This window comes from Styela clava, chromosome 12 (assembly GCF_964204865.1).
Source record: "Styela clava chromosome 12, kaStyClav1.hap1.2, whole genome shotgun sequence".
Taxonomy (NCBI): Eukaryota; Metazoa; Chordata; class Ascidiacea; order Stolidobranchia; family Styelidae; genus Styela; species Styela clava.
In genome coordinates this window covers 14,561,037-14,581,528 of record NC_135261.1, presented here as the reverse complement: position 1 = coordinate 14,581,528, position 20,492 = coordinate 14,561,037, and the positions used below count along the sequence as shown (strand labels likewise).

At 33.4% G+C, this 20,492-nt stretch overlaps 3 protein-coding genes across 3 annotated transcripts; all 3 read right to left on the bottom strand.

Moving 5' to 3' along the window:
* Nucleotides 1-1,064: 1,064 nt before the first annotated feature.
* LOC144430653 (uncharacterized) lies at nucleotides 1,065-5,478 on the bottom strand. Its single transcript, XM_078118668.1, has 11 exons — nucleotides 5,365-5,478; nucleotides 4,898-5,053; nucleotides 4,626-4,808; nucleotides 4,428-4,550; nucleotides 3,743-3,886; nucleotides 3,495-3,671; nucleotides 3,169-3,348; nucleotides 2,717-2,869; nucleotides 2,240-2,398; nucleotides 2,013-2,153; nucleotides 1,065-1,679 (listed from the first exon to the last, which is right to left on the bottom strand). Exons 1-11 carry the CDS (start codon nucleotides 5,417-5,419, stop codon nucleotides 1,600-1,602), a joined length of 1,551 nt encoding a protein of 516 aa, XP_077974794.1. The 5' UTR covers nucleotides 5,420-5,478; the 3' UTR covers nucleotides 1,065-1,599.
* A 1,359-nt stretch (nucleotides 5,479-6,837) lies between these two features.
* Nucleotides 6,838-11,597, bottom strand: LOC120330145 (uncharacterized). Its single transcript, XM_039396993.2, has 11 exons — nucleotides 11,480-11,597; nucleotides 11,226-11,381; nucleotides 10,498-10,677; nucleotides 10,134-10,253; nucleotides 9,884-10,027; nucleotides 9,620-9,796; nucleotides 9,206-9,385; nucleotides 8,598-8,750; nucleotides 8,000-8,158; nucleotides 7,773-7,913; nucleotides 6,838-7,440 (listed from the first exon to the last, which is right to left on the bottom strand). The coding sequence occupies exons 1-11, from the start codon at nucleotides 11,538-11,540 to the stop codon at nucleotides 7,361-7,363; spliced, it is 1,551 nt and encodes a 516-aa protein (XP_039252927.2). The 5' UTR covers nucleotides 11,541-11,597; the 3' UTR covers nucleotides 6,838-7,360.
* A 2,237-nt stretch (nucleotides 11,598-13,834) lies between these two features.
* LOC120329976 (uncharacterized) lies at nucleotides 13,835-19,256 on the bottom strand. The gene is made up of 11 exons (XM_039396781.2): nucleotides 19,143-19,256; nucleotides 17,640-17,810; nucleotides 17,204-17,383; nucleotides 16,720-16,839; nucleotides 16,325-16,468; nucleotides 15,875-16,051; nucleotides 15,486-15,668; nucleotides 15,107-15,259; nucleotides 14,719-14,874; nucleotides 14,383-14,523; nucleotides 13,835-14,216 (listed from the first exon to the last, which is right to left on the bottom strand). Exons 1-11 carry the CDS (start codon nucleotides 19,195-19,197, stop codon nucleotides 14,131-14,133), a joined length of 1,566 nt encoding a protein of 521 aa, XP_039252715.2. The 5' UTR covers nucleotides 19,198-19,256; the 3' UTR covers nucleotides 13,835-14,130.
* Between the last annotated feature and the right edge of the window lie 1,236 nt (nucleotides 19,257-20,492).

Genomic DNA, 20,492 nt, shown 5'->3' with positions numbered 1-20,492 from the left:
AACTCAAAATTAATTCCCAAATTATCCCACTCATACAAACATATATTTAGGTAATACGTGAATATTTCAGTTGCCGCGCTGACATGGCAGTTGATGCGTTAGAATCAGCTATGTTAGCATCGTAAATTAGAAATCTTGAGTTCAAATCTCATCCTCACCACCTCACCCAGGGTTTGGTAAATAGGGCAAGCAAATGCCAAACCGGAAGATTCCAGGCCATTTAAATAAACATTAGTTTACACATGTTTTTAAATGCAGCAGCTGATTGTACGTGGCCTTGTTCGGAGCGAAAGTCTCGAGTAAGCATCGTATAAAAAATCAACTTCGTCGATGAAAGTATACAAATCTAAGTTTCTCAAACTAATGCGCCTGTTACACCACATATGATTGGATTGAACGACCAAAACAATTACGAACCGTTCCAGCCACATACTACCTACCACCAGCAAAGTAAATTGACCTGAATATTTTTGTGCTTTTGATTTATATAGTGAATATAGGGTATATAGTTTATACAGTTTACAGTGTGTATATTGTAACTATAACGGTGGTATGCTATGATTTAAAAATCTGTTGTTTTCACATTAAACATGATCTCGCGTATATTTTCCCCATAACTGGATGTGAAACTTTTTTAATTAAATTCCAGACGTATTTAAAATCATACAGTGCGTTCTCACTCTCGTTTCCGCTGAATATTCATCTATAGCTCATGGCTATGAAAGAAACAGCAACGCAATAAACGATGAAATATGTTTGTTAAATATTTCAATTTAATCAAAATTATCAATTTCATTACTCAATTGTTCATGCAAATTTTTCATCAAATTCTTCGGTCAGTTCAAAACATGCGTTGTAGGGCTTGATCGTAAAATTGAAAAAAAATATTAAATGACTTGAAATTTCTGATAGTGTGAATGAACTGTTTCCGCGCCGTATTTTGAGGGATTCACTGGTACGAAGCAGCACAATCCTCATCCTTAAAATTGTGAATCGTAAGGTATATCAAAGCGTTACTACTAATTCTGACTACTTTTCTGTACAAAAAATAATATAACACACTGTACTGTTGGACTATATTTATTTTTATGGCGACTCGTCAAGATTACATACATATTTGTGAAATCACTTTTCCAGATGTATTAATAAAGAGTCATCGTCGCTGAATGAACTACGCATACACGAAATTATAACACAATGTTGCAGTGTTATCATGAAAATTTCAAAGGTTTTTAGACCTAACTGTGAGAATGAAAATCAGCATGCGTGTAAAACACACAAACAATTCTAAAAATATTCCGCACGTGACATTTATTACACATCGATATAAAGATCTGAACTAACTACTAACTACTGAACCGGGTCAGAAAACATCATTTTGTACATGATCAAGCATGAGAGAATGATAATTGGCACGCTTGAAGTGGGATTTGTTGTTAGAAACATGAAAATGAATAAAACAATTTCTCAATACAAATTTGTCTTTGAATAAAATTAAATTTTTGTATAACGTTGTAACAAAGTAACAATAAAATGTAATCTGCGTAAAACAATACTGGTATTTAGATAAATATTTGATATAATCACGAGTATAAGAACTTATATTTGTGTTAGCTTTCCAAGAATGGCAAATGCTACGACGGTGATCATCGTCTGGAACGGAATAGAGCTTCCACTGCCTGAAATATTATGATATGTACAACTTTAAAATGTGTAAAAAATTAAGTTAAAGATATGTTTCGTTAGTTTTTTAGGTTTTCATTTATCGTAAATATATTCATACCACACCGTAGACGTTGAAAATTCAGAATATGGCAGATGAGTTGCAGCACTCAAGATACCAATTTTACATTTATAAAGAAACCAAGTATTTTGTGTGACGATGTAATCATATGTTCTCATATATTCATTAGAAAAATAGAACACACTCAACCATAAGTTCTTCAAATGTTACAACATTTATATTTATGAAGTTGCTCAATTTTAAAATCTCTAGATTAGCTATATCGTACCGACATTACACCCATCTGTTGTGCATGTACGATTGCATGACTCCATTTCTGTGTCACGAGGAGTGTAAGTAGAGCAGGCAGTTCCGATGTCAGAATGGAAGCAACCGCGAGTTATTCTTCGAGGATATCCCTCAACACTTTCTGTAACGATAACAAATTTGAAAATCTAAAACAATATTTTAATATCTCAACTGTACAAATGGATATAGGGAGTTCCAGTTACGTACTTCTGCTTCCCTTTTTTTTTCCGCTTTCTTGGATCACGCAGTATGCTTCATACGGATAAGTACAAGCAGCAGCCATAGGAGGATTTTCAAGGCATTGATCATAGTCATCAGTATCGTATATGAGATGTGACGAGCATGTGATGCATTCGGGTCTTGCAGCTAAAACGCATCGAATTATAAAATTAGCGAGAAATAACGTAGAAAACATCATCTATTGACGTAATATGAATTAATCGTAATTATTGGAATTTGAGTATGCATCAATTTTGGACAACGAAGAAACTACTAGTGGCGTGAAAATATTAATAACTGTATCTTTTAATAAGTGGATTTTTCAAACATTTTATCATATTCAAATCCAGTGTTTATTTTATTATTACGTACTTCCAGTATTTAACATTGATGAAAAAAAATGAATCTTAAATATGTTTCAAACACACTAAACTTCAGGTTGAATAAATGTAAAATAGAACTCACGCCATCCAACGTTACATCCGTCACCCTGGCATGTTTCAGTGCAAGTAACTTTCTTGAAACTGAGACTTCCAACTGAAGCTTCAGTGCATTGGCTTGTCACGGCAGCAGTGGCGCACTGACGTACAACACTAACAAGTTTAAATTCTGGATCGGCTGTTATAGGTTTATTTGCGTTAGTGATAGTTTAACCTTAACCTTTCTCAAAAATGAAAGATTTGTATATATTAATGTAAAAAATGAAATGTCTACTCTGCAAATATCTGCATTTTCGGAATATTATATTAATCATTATTTGCTTGTAGTTGTGCTTCGTAAATATTATAGCCACTCTATGAATGCTTATACTTATTACAATATAATTTATTAGAAAACAGCCAAAATTTTGAAAGAAATTTGAACAAATTACTAATTTTGCCCTACAGGTATATTTTGTACAAATATAATTTTTCCACCTGCGTAAGAAAGATCAACTCTGTCAGATATAAGGTATATTGCTGTATGTTTGCAATGAGTTGATCCGCTCGGACAAGCTTGTCTTGCTGTTGCCGTGTTGCAGGTACCGGCTCCTGTGGTATCACTACAAACGACACATTGGAGCACAACTGCTTCATTACCGTTGATCACTCCATCAGCTGAAGCACAAATATTAGTATCATGTCGGTTATCAATTTCCTATTCTACCAAACTGTCCAAAAAAATATTTAAATTCCAATTAGAACATTTCACTGTTTTATAACAAAACGGTATGAAAAAAATATATCAATGTTAAAAATCAAACCTGTGTTGGTGTTGCAATCATCGGTATCGCAGGTAGAGAAACAGTTAAACTCGCTGTAACCAACACTTGTATCGCTAATTGGTGAGTCAGTGTAAATATCGTTGAATACACATTGATCAACAGCTTTGAAATCAGATGTGCAAGCTTTAGTGGTGACAGTGCGGATAACTGCATCGGCTGAATATGAAATAATATATACAGTTTTTTTCCGCTTCTCAATTTCCGTTAAATATAACAATTCTACCTACATCCGTCAAAAATGGTTGATGTTCTTGTAGAGCAATATGCTTGAGTCCCTGGACAATCTACACTTGTTGTTGATGTAGTACATCCGCTATCAATTTCCGAGTTACACTGAACACATTTTCTGGAGGCCCCGCTTGAGGTTGAAGCTAGGAAAACATAGAATATTCAATAAATTTACTTATTTTAATAAAAATGTTTACACATTTTTTATATTATTACTCTGGGTAGATTTTACATTACATGTTCAACTCTAATAAAAACGTTTCGTCCTATTTCTAGATATATGGTCATCTCTGAGAAACTTTCGAATTGAACTTGTTTGTGTCATTTTTTATCTTTCGTTCTGAAAAATTAGTATTATTACTTATAGTAATATTTTTGAACGTGATTAGCCCTGTCATATTTTTCTGTACCACCCGTTTTGGGACATCTCGAAATATAAAGTATAAAGGCGCTCCCAAAGTAAGAGCACCAAGATGGCGCACAAACTGAACTATAATCTGATACACATACTATGTTGTACGTCATCTTGGTGCACATACTTCTGGAGCTCCAGTATAAATATATAGTATAAATGCATGGTACTTGCACTTTTATTCTCTGTAGCTAAAATTGATTTTTGTTCAGTACAACACGCAATACCACAGGAAATGTTTGTAAGAATCAGTACATAAGAAATTTACTTACTAACTGCCGTGTTGCAATCAGTACCAGACCATCCTGAGGCACAAACGCATACTCCGGTAATATAGTTGCAGCTTCCTTGAGAGCTTCCTATGTTACAATCATTTGGGCATTGTTTCAACGAGGCTGAAAAAAATATCATATCATACATTCTTTTCTTCTCATCTTGTACAATACAAACAATCAATCCTAAATGCAAACCTGTATTTTCAGTGTTACAGTTGTCAGGTGTGCTGCAATGATAGTAGCATTCTGTGGTCGCGGTTGGATTGCCGATAGCATCAAGTGCAGTTATGCATCTATCTGCGGTTGGAACTGCGTCGGAGTGAGTGTCTTCATCAGAAGTACTCGCAGCACAGCCTCGCACAACACCCGTAGTGACACCTTAACAATATCGATAGCAGAAATATGGTTTTATTGCTTTTTGATATCAGAGCAACTTTTAGTTGAAAAACAGAAAAGTTTAACTTTACCATCATCAACTGTGAATTTTGTACTACAGTAATACACAGTTGTTCCCGAATCAGCTGTACAAGCAGTAGAAGGTGTTGTCCCTGATACAGTAGTGAAACAAGTTTCTGCTGCCTCTCCATCATAACTAGTATCTGTGCAGGTGTAGCAATTCAAACCTAAAATAATAAATTTTCATAAATATTGTTCAAGAGGTATAAGTGATCTGAAGTTAAGCACAAGCATAAAAGAACCGGGTTTATCTTGTTTACAAATCAGTATAAATCATAGAGGTCATGTAAATTAACTTTATCGAAATGACAAATTCAATTTGATGTGCTCAATATTAGTCGTTTTTTATGTGTCATACTTAATATCTATTTCAAACTGGATAAAAGCAATGTATATGTTGAAGGCTAAACTTTTTGTATAATTTTTCGTCTACGCCGATTGCTTCGAAATTTTCAAAAACACCTCTCATCGAACTTACCGTATGTGCAGCCAAAAGTATAGAACATCACGAAGAAAGACGTGAATAGTTTCATGATTATTTGATGTAAAATGAAATTTGAGTTTTATAACTGTAAATAATAACATCACTCAAATTTGAAAAAAAATCTCGTATTAAAACATTAGGAAGTTTAAAGATTTCATATATTAAATTAGAAAAATTAAGTTACTGAAAATTTCTCAGATTACAAATAAATCATAATTTTTAAATATACTGGAAAATGTATATAAGATATTCAATGAAATATTTTCAGTCGAGTATTTCAATAAGTTATTAAAATCATTTTTTAATATAATAAAATTCCGCTTCAACGATTGGCCGAGCATGATACTACAATACGAGTCTGATTTAAAAGTTTTAAGACTATAATCATTTGCTAAATATACTTAACTCAAAATTAATTCCCAAATTATCCCACTCATACAAACATATATTTAGGTAATACGTGAATATTTCAGTTGCCGCGCTGACATGGCAGTTGATGCGTTAGAATCAGCTATGTTAGCATCGTAAATTAGAAATCTTGAGTTCAAATCTCATCCTCACCACCTCACCCAGGGTTTGGTAAATAGGGCAAGCAAATGCCAAACCGGAAGATTCCAGGCCATTTAAATAAACATTAGTTTACACATGTTTTTAAATGCAGCAGCTGATTGTACGTGGCCTTGTTCGGAGCGAAAGTCTCGAGTAAGCATCGTATAAAAAATCAACTTCGTCGATGAAAGTATACAAATCTAAGTTTCTCAAACTAATGCGCCTGTTACACCACATATGATTGGATTGAACGACCAAAACAATTACGAACCGTTCCAGCCACATCCTACCTACCACCAGCAAAGTAAATTGACCTGAATATTTTTGTGCTTTTGATTTATATAGTGAATATAGGGTATATAGTTTATACAGTTTACAGTGTGTATATTGTAACTATAACGGTGGTATGCTATGATTTAAAAATCTATTGTTTCCACTTTAAACATGATCTCGCGTATATTTTCCCCATAACTGGATGTGAAACTTTTTTAATTAAATTCCAGACGTATTTAAAATCATACAGTGCGTTCTCACTCTCGTTTCCGCTGAATATTCATCTATAGCTCATGGCTATGAAAGAAACAGCAACGCAATAAACGATGAAATATGTTTGTTAAATATTTCAATTTAATCAAAATTATCAATTTCATTACTCAATTGTTCATGCAAATTTTTCATCAAATTCTTCGGTCAGTTCAAAACATGCGTTGTAGGGCTTGATCGTAAAATTGAAAAAAAATATTAAATTACTTGAAATTTCTGATAGTGTGAATGAACTGTTTCCGCGCCGTATTTTGAGGGATTCACTGGTACAAAGCAGCACAACCCTCATCCTTAAAATTGTAAATCGTAACATATATCGAAGCGTTACTACTAGTTCTGACTACTTTTCTGTACAAAAAATAATATAACACGCTGTACTGTTGGACTATATTTATTTTTATGGCGACTCGTCAAGATTACATACATATTTGTGAAATCACTTTTTCTGATGTATTAATAAAGAGTCATCGTCGCTGAATGAACTACGTATGAACAAAATTATAACATAATGTTGCAGTGTTATCATGAAAATTTGAACGGTTTTTAGACCTAACAATGAGAATGAAAATCAGCATGCATGTAAAACACACAAACAATTCTAAAAATATTTCGCACGTGACATTAATTACACATCGATATACAGATCTAACTACTGAACCGGGTCAGGAAACATCATTTTGTACATGATCAAGCATGAGGGAATGATAATTGACACGCTTGAAGTGGGATTTGTTGTTAAAAACGTGAAAATGAATAAAACAATTTCTCAATACAAATTTATCTTTGAATAAAATTAAATTTTTTTATAACGTTGTAACATAGTAACAATAAAATGAAATCTGCATAAAACAATACTGGTATTTAGATAAATATTTGATATAATCACGAGTATAAGAACTTATATTTGTGTTAGCTTTCCAAGAAGAGCAAATGCTACGACGGTGATCATCGTCTGGAACGGAATAGAGCTTCCACTGCCTGAAATATTATGATATATACAACTTTAAAATGTGTACATAATTAGGTTAAAGATATGTTTCGTTAGTTTTTAAAGTTTTCATTTATCGTAAATATATTCATACCACACCGTAGACGTTGAAAATTCAGAACATGGCAGATGAGTTGCAGCACTTAAGATACCAATTTCACATTTATGAAGCAACCAATTATTTTGTGTGACGATGTAATCAAATGTCTTCAAATATTCATTAGAAAAATAGAACACACACAACCATAAGTTCCTCAAATGTTACAACATTTATATTTATGAAGTTGCTCATTTTTAAATCTCTATATTAGCTATAACTTACCGACATTACATCCATCTGTTGTGCATGTACGATTGCATGACTCCATTTCTGTGTCACGAGGAGTGTAAGTAGAGCAGGCAGTTCCGATGTCAGAATGGAAGCAACCGCGAGTTATTCTTCGAGGATATCCCTCAACACTTTCTGTAACGATAACGAATTTGAAAATCTAAACCAGTATTTTAATATCTCAACTGTACAAATGGATATAGGGAGTTCCAGTTACGTACTTCTGTTTCCCTTTTGTATTCCGCTTTCTTGGATCACGCAGTATGCTTCATACGGAAAAGTACAAGCAGCAGCCACAGGAGGATTTTCAAGGCATTGATCATAGTCATCAGTATCGTATACGAGATGTGACGAGCATGTGATACATTCGGGTCTTGCAGCTGAAACACATTGAATTATGAAATTTAGAGAATTGAGAAGAGCTCAAATATATGGCCTTTTACCAAAAAATACAATCTTCAAGCACCGAACCTTTCAAGCAATTAGTACGGTAGTTGAAATGAAAAGCGATTTTTTTAATAACGGTAAGAATAAAATAATAAGAACAGCAACCAGAGCAAGAACAACAACAACATAATAACAAATCGATCAACTTCTTATCCAACAAGAAATAACGTTGAAAAACATTAATTATTTACGCAATATAAACTATTATATTTACAGATAACGAAAAAACATGTGAAAATGATACTAACTGTATATTTAAAAAAATAATTTTTTATGAACATTATATCATATTCAAAGCCAATGTTTATCCAATGCATGTTCCCAAAATTCAATACTGATGTAATAAAAGTTGAAACTATGAATGGAACTTACGCCATCCTGTGTTACACCCGTCACCCTGGCAAGTTTCAGCACAAGTAACTTTTTTCAAGCTAAGACTTCCGATTGAAGATTCCGTACATTCAGTCGTTACAGAAGCCGTTGCGCATTCACGCACAAGACTAACAAGTTTATATCCTGGCGCGGCTGTATTGAAAAAAAGTGATTTTGTTACAAATTCATCTATTATATTTCGGATCCGGACAAAATTCCCCCAAAACTAGCCAATAAGTAAAAATCTTCATAATGACTACACTCGCAAGCGATCTCTGCTGTAGTGAGTGTATCACCATTGACAAATTGTCATCAGCTACCGGCTATCAGAGACTTGCTCCGTATTACGTCAAAGAGACAGCTCAGAGTAGTGTAAAAAAATGAATAAAAAAAAAATACTATGAATACCTAAAAAATGAAAACAAGCCTAAAAATTTATTTCTATATATATTTTCGAACTAAATAAAATTGTGATAGATATGATACACGCAATATGTGCTCAGTCAATTTCAACAATTATGCATATACGATCACTAAATAAAATGGCCAGTGAAGACTGAAGAGCAGAATACAATGTTTAAGTTCATATTCAGAAAACTCTAACTTACCCGAGTACGATAAATCAGTTCTGTCGGAAATCAAATAAATGGCTGTGGCCTTACAATGCGTTGAACCGCTGGCACAAGCTTGTCTTGCAGTAGCTGTGTCACAACTTCCCGAACCAGTGGTATCACTACATACAACACATTGCAATACAATCGCTTCGTTTCCATTGATCACTCCATCGGCTGCAATAAATAAACCCTCAATAGTAAAAGTTTCATCGACGGATTTACATCCACTTCAAAAGGTGAAGAATTACTGGTGTAAACTCGATTTTTACTCCGCGAATTTTTGATCTAAGAGTGTAGTGTTTAGGTATATTTGCTAGATAACTTGTCTAACTTTAGTATTCAACATTTTGTCTGAAATATATTTATCTGAAATGATTACGCGAAAAGCAAAGTTCTAACAACTCTCACCTGTATTAGTATTGCAGCCATCAGTATCACAAGTAGAAAAACAGTTGAACTCTTTGTATCCTACACTTGAATCGCTGATTGGAGCATCGGTATGAATATCATTAAAACTACATTCATCCACAGCTTTGAACAATGTCGTGCAACCTCTGGTTGTGACAGTGCGGATAATCGCATCAGCTAAAAAAATAATTTTTTTTTCTCAATGATCATTTTGTCGTATTAAAGGATATTATATTTAATAATAAAAAGTAGTATATTGCCCACATGCGTCATAGATAGTGGAAGTTGTTGTAGAACAGAAAGTTTCACTTCCTGGGCAATCCACGCTTGTTGTCGATGAACTGCATCCACTATCGGTTTCTGAGTTACACTGAACACATTTTCTTAATACTGTCGAGGTGGTTGTAGCTAAAAATGTTTAATAAAATGAATTGTTATTAATGAATGATATTTTCAACATTTTTTTTTTCATTCTTACTTCCCAATATATAAACAGTGAATAAAAAAATCTCACTTGCAGTCGTACAATCTGATCCACTGAATCCACTCTTGCAAACGCATGTTCCTGTGATGTAGTTACAACTTCCTCCGCTACTCCCACTATTGCAATTGGTTGAACATTGCACCAGAGAGGCTAAATCATGTTTTAATAAATTAAATCACTCTAATAAATACACAAAGGGTGGGCAATTCCCTTGTGATTCAAGTGAATGATTACAACCCTTTATATACAGTATATACGAAGTCTTATTATAGCGCTTATTGTGTATTTTGTTTAATATTGATGACACTGCAATTCAGATTTTTACGTTATTTTTGACACATAAATATACCTTAGAAAACTTACAGCATCGACTCCTGTGCATTTGACTACTTACTTGTAGATTTGGTATTGCAATTGTCGGTTGTACAATGGAAGGAGCAAGTCGTAATGCCGGTAGGATTTCCACTTTCATCAAGAACTGTGGTACACTTGTCTGAAGTAGGAACCGCTTCTGTATTAGCATCCTCATCACCTGTACTGGCAACACATGCCCTAGCGATTGCAGTTGTGACTCCTGTATGCAAAATTGTTAGAAATAAAATCACACAATATCAACTTTATATTCAACTTCGCGCACTATGTTTCCTATTTTAAAATATTACCGCTACTCCAAACAAATATTATGGTATTCTTTATTACAATTTATATTTTTGAAGAAGAGTGTTCACAATCCATGCTCACACTTGTCTTTTTTTCTATTTTGATCGAAAACAAAAGTTTTGTTAGCGTATCCGTTTTGATATGGAAGTGATCTCAAGGGTATCTTTCGTAAAAATCGTTCCAAAATGATTTGATAGTGCCCAAATTGTTAACGTGATAATGTAAAACCTAATAATTTCTCAAGATTGTAAGAATCAGCGAATTTGATGTATTTGGTAAGTTAATAAAATTACCAATAAAATTAAACAGATTTTAAGTAAAATAAATTTGAACATATACATTTTATACTGTTTTGGTGAATATGCTTTTTATTGTTTGCATGTTGAAGTTTTCTGTTAATTCATACTAGATCTTTTTCGAAGACAATGACAATAAAAATGTTAAAAATGCTAAATCACAAACCGTCTGTAATAGTAAATTGTGATCGACAATAATACACGGTTGTTCCACTATCAGCTGTACAGGTTGCAGAGGACGTCGTCCCGGACACCGTTGAAAAACATGTTTCTGCTGCTTCACCATTGTAGTTGGAATCAGAGCACGTATAACATGTTAATGCTGAAAGGTAGTAATTTAAATAAAAAAAATGATGTTTATATAGACGGAATATTGAAAGCAAATAAATGAACAAAACATAATAATGAACATGCTCTTACCATTGGTTCTGGAAACGAAAGCAAACACAACGACAAAAAAACTTGTGCAAAATATCTTCATCTTTAGTTTAAATATTTATTAGGTTTCAAATATTGAATTGAATAATCTGAACCTAAAAGTTTGAAATTTTCATTTTCAAGTTTTTGAAGGGTTATTATGGCAATAGGTGTGTGTTTTACGTTCAGTTACAGTAGTATCATTATTTAATTTGACTTCAGACCGACTATTGAAAATTTCTAAAAAAATATCAGTACAGCCATAACAGGCCAACATATCAAATATAAATGTTCTGACTTTATCATTAATCAATATTGTTTAACAGCAAAATCTTGAAGGTACAAATTGTGTGTAGATGCTAAAATATCTGCAACGAAACGTATTTAAAAAGTAATATACTGGTATTTACTAATAGTTACGAGCCTAGTTATAAAATTTCTATGCAGTTGCGGGGTACTCCAGTAGGTTAGGCCATAATTTTATTCCGATTTTCTTTATTTTAGTTATATTACGAGTTTGTGGATTGTCTGTGTTAGCCAAGTGAATATACCCCTAGCCCATAGATGTCAGTTTCCACACACAACTTGATTTAGGCGGAAAAAATAGTCTCCATATTGGTACACACACTTCTGAAGGGCCGTTGCGTTTATATTGTTATTAAAATGTTTAATATTCTAAGCAAAATATGACATTGGAAAGCATATCCTGTTTTATGATTACCAATAAAATATTGAACATTTTTAATCCGGTTCCAATGCACGAAATAAACGATTTAACTTTTGAATTGTTAATGTAAAACACTATCTATGGGGTTACAGCGACATTTTAAATTTGGATAGATTAATATCAGCGAAGAAATTGACCGACTAAACTTCAGGTTCTTTCATTATAATTTCAATTACTAGTTTTAAAGTCCTTCTAAATTATATTTTCAGTCTTTGCAAATAGTAGTTTTATTAACAAAAAAGTAATATTATCAATATTTTAACCTACTAAAAAAACACCGATAAAAACTTGGTATTGGAAGTCCTAGCCTTTGAATTCAAAATTATTATCCGCGGCCTTTATTGTGTTATAGTAGCAAAAATCTTTGAATCCTCGTTTGAGAAAAGTCATCTTCATAACAACATGCTAGTTGTTATTTGTATCTAATATTGATTATCAATTGAATATACGAATAATATTATATATGCGAAAAAATTATAAACATCATAGCTGTCTTTCAAACTAATGCTACATTTCGACTGGTGGCCCACAGTTTTATAGTGTACGACGGTTAAAATAACATCATCTATGCCCAGCACAACAATAGACAGACATCGCGTCAAAAGCCTTTTTCGTCTCTTTTCAAAGACCGTTTAATATCTCCCAAGGCTGTTTCTTCAACTGTTTCTTTAACTGATTTCTCTATACCGATCATAATGAAAAACACATAGAAAAACACAAACGCTATAGAAACCATCTTTATCTTTTTCGAAAATATTCGTTGACAAAAATAATGGTTTTGTGAAAATGGGAGCAAGTACGCGATAAAAATAATATTTATTTAGAGTCTCGCACCCTTTTACTTTTGTTCAATGATACACTTTTCATATATATTTAGCTATCCAAATGTTTGTAGATGTATCTTGGTGGAACTGCTTGAGTTACCAAACAGTATTGTATTTCCGCGACTATTTATTTCTACATTTTGCTCCATGTATATTCCTTTACTCAACCAATATTTTCTGTAAATATAAATGGTTTGCACTTACGAACTACTCTGTATCTAATGCTAAAACTGGTTGGCCTTAATTTGTTTCAAACTATTTAACAAATCTTTTATCGTGATAATTTCAGAAACAGTAGTTTTTTAATTAAAAAATTCAACCTTCAGGAAATTTCATATGTGATCTCTGTAACTGCAAAATTATCTTCGAAAATGTTTTATGTGTAGCACTAATTTACTATTCAAATATAATTTAAGCCGGAACAATGTTTTATATCCTATCTATTATCTAATGCTTCTCAAATAACGATTTATAACCGTTTCAATGTGACTAATGTTACTTATACATACATCATAACCAGGTATTTGGTATTGGTTTTCTACCCCTTCCCCTACCGATTTTCCAACTATGAGTTGCTAAAAATCGTCAAATTTCCTAATGATACAACATCTCCACAATTTTACATGTTCCACTTTGTTCTCTTTCCCATCGTTATCTGAGTCATGTGACTTATTTGGCATTGATATAAGCCTTACCCAAACGTTCAAACAATACCAAAAACGAGTCTTAAAAGCTTCCTTTCCTCCTTTCCAATCCTTAGCGTATAGTAAACCTTTAAAGTCTGACCCTATTTATTAGTTAAACACGTTGTATTTTTTGGTTATTTTATTAGAAAATTTTTGTTTGCAAAGCAGATCATCAGGGTGAAAATAAGAATAACAAAACAATCTTTGCATATTGCAGAAATTAAACGTTAAGAAGCGCATTTCACCCCATCGCTGCTTGCGTCGTAGGAAAATGTGATCATATAAAGTTTAAGAAACTATTTAATTTGAAAATCAATATTTATGACCATTTTTAAAATAGTATTAACATTTGATAATTACGGGTTTGTCAGTATCTTATAGAAAATTCCTGGAGAATAAAAGTTTATGTATAGGTTCTTAAAGATGTAACTTGGCCATCCATCCCAATAATGCAGGAATGAATACAGCAATCATTGTTTGAGTTGTCATAGAACTTCCGTTACCTGTAAAGGCAAATAAATTTGAAAAAATTATTCAGATTAATTTCATCCACTACATTTTATTTAGCACCTTCTTTTATATTTCAGTGACTATTTGTGAAAAGCCGTGATTGAAGTGAATGACTAAAAACGTCTATATAGATGTACGTATTATTCATAAAATACGTACCAACGTTACATCCATCAGTAGTGCAAGTACGATTGCAAGTTTGGATAGGAGTGGAACGAATAGTTTGGGATGTGCATCCAGTTCCGATGTCATAATATGTACACCCTCTGGTCATTCTTCGTGGATATCCAGCGACACTTTCTGTTGAAAGTTTGATAATATTTCTCAATTATAAGCTTGTATATTATATTAATTCAATAGGAATTAAAATTGGTTCATTTCTGGTTTATTTTAAATTTTCCTGAGGATTCTTGCAACGAGAGATAATTTATAGATCTCGTTGTCGTTGCTAAGTAAGCTAGTTAATCTGTATACTGAAGAAGTGGAAGTACTCACTTGAAGTTCCTTCTTGCATTCCACTTTCATGAATTACACAAAATCCTTCATATGGGTAAGTGCAATCCGCTGCTTCTGGGGGATTCGTGAGACATTCATCGTATCCGTCGGTGTAACCTGGTGAGCTTACACAACTGATGCATTTTGGTCGTGCAGCTTTTGATAAAAAAAATAATTAGATTATATTTAAACTCAAATTTTATTGCGATCAGTCAAAAATATATAATTCTTTCACGTTTTTGATTTGAATGATATAGCTGTTTGATATTGCTTTCAAGATACGCTTTTATATCTTATTACAGCCCAGTTATGCATTGACTCTAGTAGCCTAGTTCTTTTTCACTGGAATTTTTGCAAGAATTCAGTATTTTATGAATAGTAGACTCACGCCATCCGGTGTTGCATCCATCCCCTTGGCATGTTTCTGAACAAGTTACTTTTTTCAAGCTGAGAGTACCGATTGAAGAGTCCGTGCAGGCCGATGTAACTGCAGCAGTAGCACATTCGCGAACCACACTAACAAGCTTGTATGCTGGTGTAGCTGAAACAATCATTCAGATTTAAAATTAAACAATTATATATAACAAATAGTTATAGTATATTAAGGACTTGTGTATGATTAGAAAATTCCGTCTAGTACTGTGCAAGATTCCGAGCGTATTCATGTAAAATGACATTTTTTTTTATTATCAAAATAAAAACTTCTTTATTTCATGGATGAGAAAAATACAAAGCTATATCCATAATCTAAAATTCAACAAACATACCACCAGTGTATGCCAAATCAGCTCTGTCGGAGAGCATGTACACGACTGTAGACTTGCAGTGTGTCGATCCACTTGGACAGGTCTGTCTGCTGGTGGCCGAGTTGCAACTTCCTGATCCAGTAGTATCGCTGCAGACAACACACTGAAGAGCAATAGCTTCGTTGCCATTGACAATTCCATCAGCTGAAATAAAATGATGATTTTACATTTATCTCCTCAATTCAATCTCTAATAGTATTCTGACTTGGAGATAAAGAGATCTCGTTGGAAATTATTTATACATAAAATTACCTGCTTCCCAGGGGTCCAAACAGTAACCTTCTAATATGAATCATCTCTTCAATTAAATAAAATGATAGCATCATGCATGAAAGTATTTTAATTTTTACCTGAGTTGGTGTTGCATCCGTCAGTATCGCAAGTGGAATAACAGGTAAATTCGTTGTATCCGACAGATGAGTCGCTGATAGGAGCATCTGTGTAGATGTTGGTAAACGAACACTCGTCGACTGCTTTGTAGGCACTTGTGCAACCGCGCGTGGTGATAGAAGCGACGACGGTGTCGGCTAAACACAGTATAAGAAAATATTTCAAAACTCTTCCGTAAATAGACGGCAATTACTAATTTACCTTGTAATTTCAATCCTTGTCTCTAATCTAATAAGTGAAGTGAGGATATAAGTCAGTAAATTTATTTTTCATAGGAAAGACAAGTATGTTATCATTACTGAAGAAAATATATACTCGACGACAGCGATTATATTTTTCTGATATGAATACCATACAAACAACATTTATACATTATATTTTTTATGTACACAAAATACTGTTTTCTGTACCTGCGCTATAGATGGACGTAGTAGCGGTAGAACAGTACGTCTCAGATCCAGGGCAATCTACGCTCGTTGTTGAAGTGGCGCAACCAGTATCAGTTGCAGAGTTGCATTGAACGCATCTTCTCTGCACAGTTGATGCAACAGTGGCTGTAAAAATCGATTCGGATAATCTTGTATTATTCATGGATGAATCAATGAAGTTGAATGGTACTTTACTAGAGTTAGTGAATACGCTTTTCATTTACATTTCACTAAATTTTAATATATTGACTCATGGTATTGCAGTCCAATATTGCTTTTTTATTGTGCTCTGTTTATTGTTTTAATATTGTGGTGCTGTAGAAAAAGTAGCTCTTAATTAAGTTCCAATAGTATTCTAATCTATTTTTTCAACTCACTTGTTGTAGTGCAGTCTGTTCCGGTGAAACCGCTATTGCAAACGCAAGACCCAACAATGTAATTGCATCTACCTCCACCACTTCCAACATTACAATCTGTGGAGCATTGTCTCAGGGAACCTAGAAAAAAAAAATTTCGTTTCAAAAACAAGCCAATCCTCATATATTATAACTTCACCGTAAAGAATGTCACACATCCTGTGAAATAATAGGGCCTATAGTTAATTTGCATATGCCAATATTTTCAATACTCTTTTGCGACACTACCATTGCAGTAGTTTTGTTAGCCCTTCTGTGCTTTAAATACATATAATCAAAAAGTCATTTTGTCAATGTCATTCAAGTTCCCGAAGCCAAACGAATAAAAGAATTTTATCTATATTTAACTTTAATTTTCGTTATACATACGTTGTAATTTAATAAATGCGGAATTTAATTCACATTTTGATACCATTCCAATAAGACCACATCTCGCCAAACTTACTTGTGGTGAGGGAATTGCAGTCGTCGCTTGTACAATGATAATAACAGTCCGTTGCGTCGGTTGGGTTTCCGAATACATCAAGGACTGATACGCACTTATTGTTTCCAGGGACTGCATTTGTGTTTACGTCTTCATCGCCGGTACTGGACGCGCATCCTCTACTAACTCCTGTTACGACTCCTAAAATCAAAAAATTAATTACAGTAAATTTAGTTGTTATTATAATTTTAATAAATATTTTCAATAAAATACAAAATTTAAAATTGAGCAAAACTTCTTTGCGAATTTTTTTATATTTATGTCGTTTTCAAGTTACCTTTGAGAAAAAAGTCGTATACGACAATCTAGTGGTTGCGTTACATATAACATGGCATTTTTTATTTTAAACTCAAAAAAAGTCAGCCATGAACAATCTTTATACTATGTATTTATTTACCGTCCGTGATGGAAAACATAGTTCTGCAATAGTAGACAGTGGATCCAGAATTAGCTAAACAGGTCGCTGTAGAAGTTGTTGTTCCTGTTGTTGAGGTCTGGAAACAGACACCAGCCAAGCTTGACTCGCCATCATATCCGTTTGTATCGGAACATGTAAAACACGTCAAACCTGAAATGTTCAGAATATTTTTCCTTACACAAGCATTCAAAATAAGTCGGTAGGCGCCCAAAATCTCTGCTGATACATCAGGCGCCGCACTTCAGTAAATCGGTATCATCCACGCAAAATTGTACCTATTGTTACGTTGTAAACGTACGTTTGTCGTATATTTTGCCACTGTATGCAGTGCATCGTGCTCTGCCTTGCATCCAATCATTGTAGACTCATTATTACCCTTTGTTTGTAGCGTAAATTAGTATTATTATCTATTGTCTGGTTTAGCGTTTTCCTTTCGGTCTTTTGCATCACGTATTCGTCGTGTAAAGAGTCGCAGATGTTTGTCTGTATTGTGGACTGTTTATTTATTTGTTATATATTGTAATTGTATTAGCCTCCCGGATCGGAAAACGTTTGGTGAGAAATTTGCCTTTTGTTGTTGTTATATGCTTTGACTTATGTTAATCAATTTTGTTTTATTTTATTTAAGAAAACGCTGTTCTTTGCCAAGAATATAAAGAAGTGATTTATGCACGTGTCTTGTTTGTGGACAAAGGGGCTGAGAGTGGCGCGTTCGATACGTTTTCATTGTGTCTCGTCGATATAGATTCCGGGCTATCAAAAGACGTGACACCTATAACGACAGTGTACTGTAGTGACAGGGGTGACGAAACTGCTAGTTCATTTTGGGTGCTGCGAGTCTCGTGAACGGTATACTGCGGCTAATAATTCATGCCATGGAAACGAAACACCAGTTCCGACTTCAGGTGAAACGCACATTATCAGGGTGACATCATAACTCACGTAAGAAATTTCAACCTGATTGGTCCAGCAGTTAATTAAGGCACAGACAAACAGACAGAATATTGTCATTTTTATTCAGTCAATATGAATATTTCAATGAACCCTATATCCTTTTATAACTTAACTTCAGTTATATATTGTTAGGACTTTATTTTATTTGAACTAATCGAACTCGTTTATATGTGGAACACTTTAAATTTTCCCTCATGCTTCTCAGGAAAATACAAAAGAATGACCAGAAGAACTATATTTAATGTACTTTTTGTTAGAAATTATCAAATCTCCGAGCATGGAGTATGCTTTGACCGTTTGTGTGTTATGAGGCGTTTCTTCGGCAGCGCGTGCGCTATTTGAACTAGACAAACAATCTCACTTTTCAACTTTAACAGAACCGATGAATTTTCAATAATACAGCCCCTAATCGAATGTGGACGATATTTAATGAATGAACGTTTCGTATAACCAGGACTTGTTTAACGTAAAAAAAAAATATATTTTTACACCTAATAGTATACACATGTTTACAAACAATTTACTTACCATACGCGTTAGAAATCAGGCCGAGAACAGCCAGTGCGGTTACAAAAATCTTCATTTTAATTGAAATATTTTAATACAATTTTTACAATTTATTAGGTATAAGTATATGAAAGCTGAAAATACAAAAATATGGAATTCAAATATATTAGTAGTATAATTTTTATGTTAGTTTTGAACTCGATCTGAAAAGTTTTTGATTTTTCCAAAAAACAATATTTAATTGGAAATATATTTTTCGATTTAATTTTCGAAAAAATTTGAAATATTGGTTTGCACATGTTGTAGTTGTTCATTTGCAATATTTATTTTTGTTAGAAAAATTGGCTTTGTGAAGAGTCGGGCGGTGAAAGACAGATACTCTTTTACCCTAGTTTTATTCTTCATAAAAAACAAAGCAACAATAAACTGTTGTTTTTTTTTGTCTGCACGTTTCCTGAAAATTGAATGTTTTTATAATTTTTTTCTCAACCTCAAAGGTCAAAATAATAAGTAAATCCACTATCTTCAAAATTACACTACATCAGTATGGAAGTGGATTTCTACATCTCGCTCCTAAATAATAATTTTACTCGGTTTCCGCAGGTCACCTTTCAGGAATCTTTACTCTCGTTATTAAACCGGGCTAATTTGTGCCTTCGAATTTATAGGCCGTCGTTGAGGCGTGTAGCTATCGTTAAAGTTGGTATTAGAATATTACATTTTTTCGTTGGAGAAAAATTCACTTCAGTATCCTAGCAACGCAAAAAGCACGCCAACAAGATAGATCTCATTCAATATTTGATATTAAATGTGTTTTTCGCGATCTTTTTCTAGATCTTCTCGTTGATCTAAGAAGAGGTTGTTGAAAACCACTAATATTTATTTTTCACGGACTGTTTTCTTTTTTTTAATATTTCGAGAGAAGCAAATATGATATGTGTGTTTCTCAACTTTAAAAAATTCAAATGATTAGTACGAATCACCCATAATAAATGAATACGAGAATGATAAATTCATTTCCCATTATAAAAAAAAAACGTTCAAATAAAACTAACGAATAAAGCAGGTCGTGGGCTTTAAATGTGGCGTCGAGTTTTTAAATGTACATGAAAAAATGTTAATTCCAGTAATAAAATCGATAAAATCTGTTTGGATATAGGAACGAAAGTCGGTAAAATTTTTAATGCTTGTTCTGCATTTACATTATTTTACTGATGTTATTATTAGTATCGTCTACATGGGTTCGTGGCCTGTACAGCCCAGAGACCAGTGGTTGGAACGCGAGAGAGTGGGAATGACTATTATAAATGTTGTGACAAATGGTGTACGTACAAATAATCATTTACTCCTAACATTTTCGGCAAGTGAATA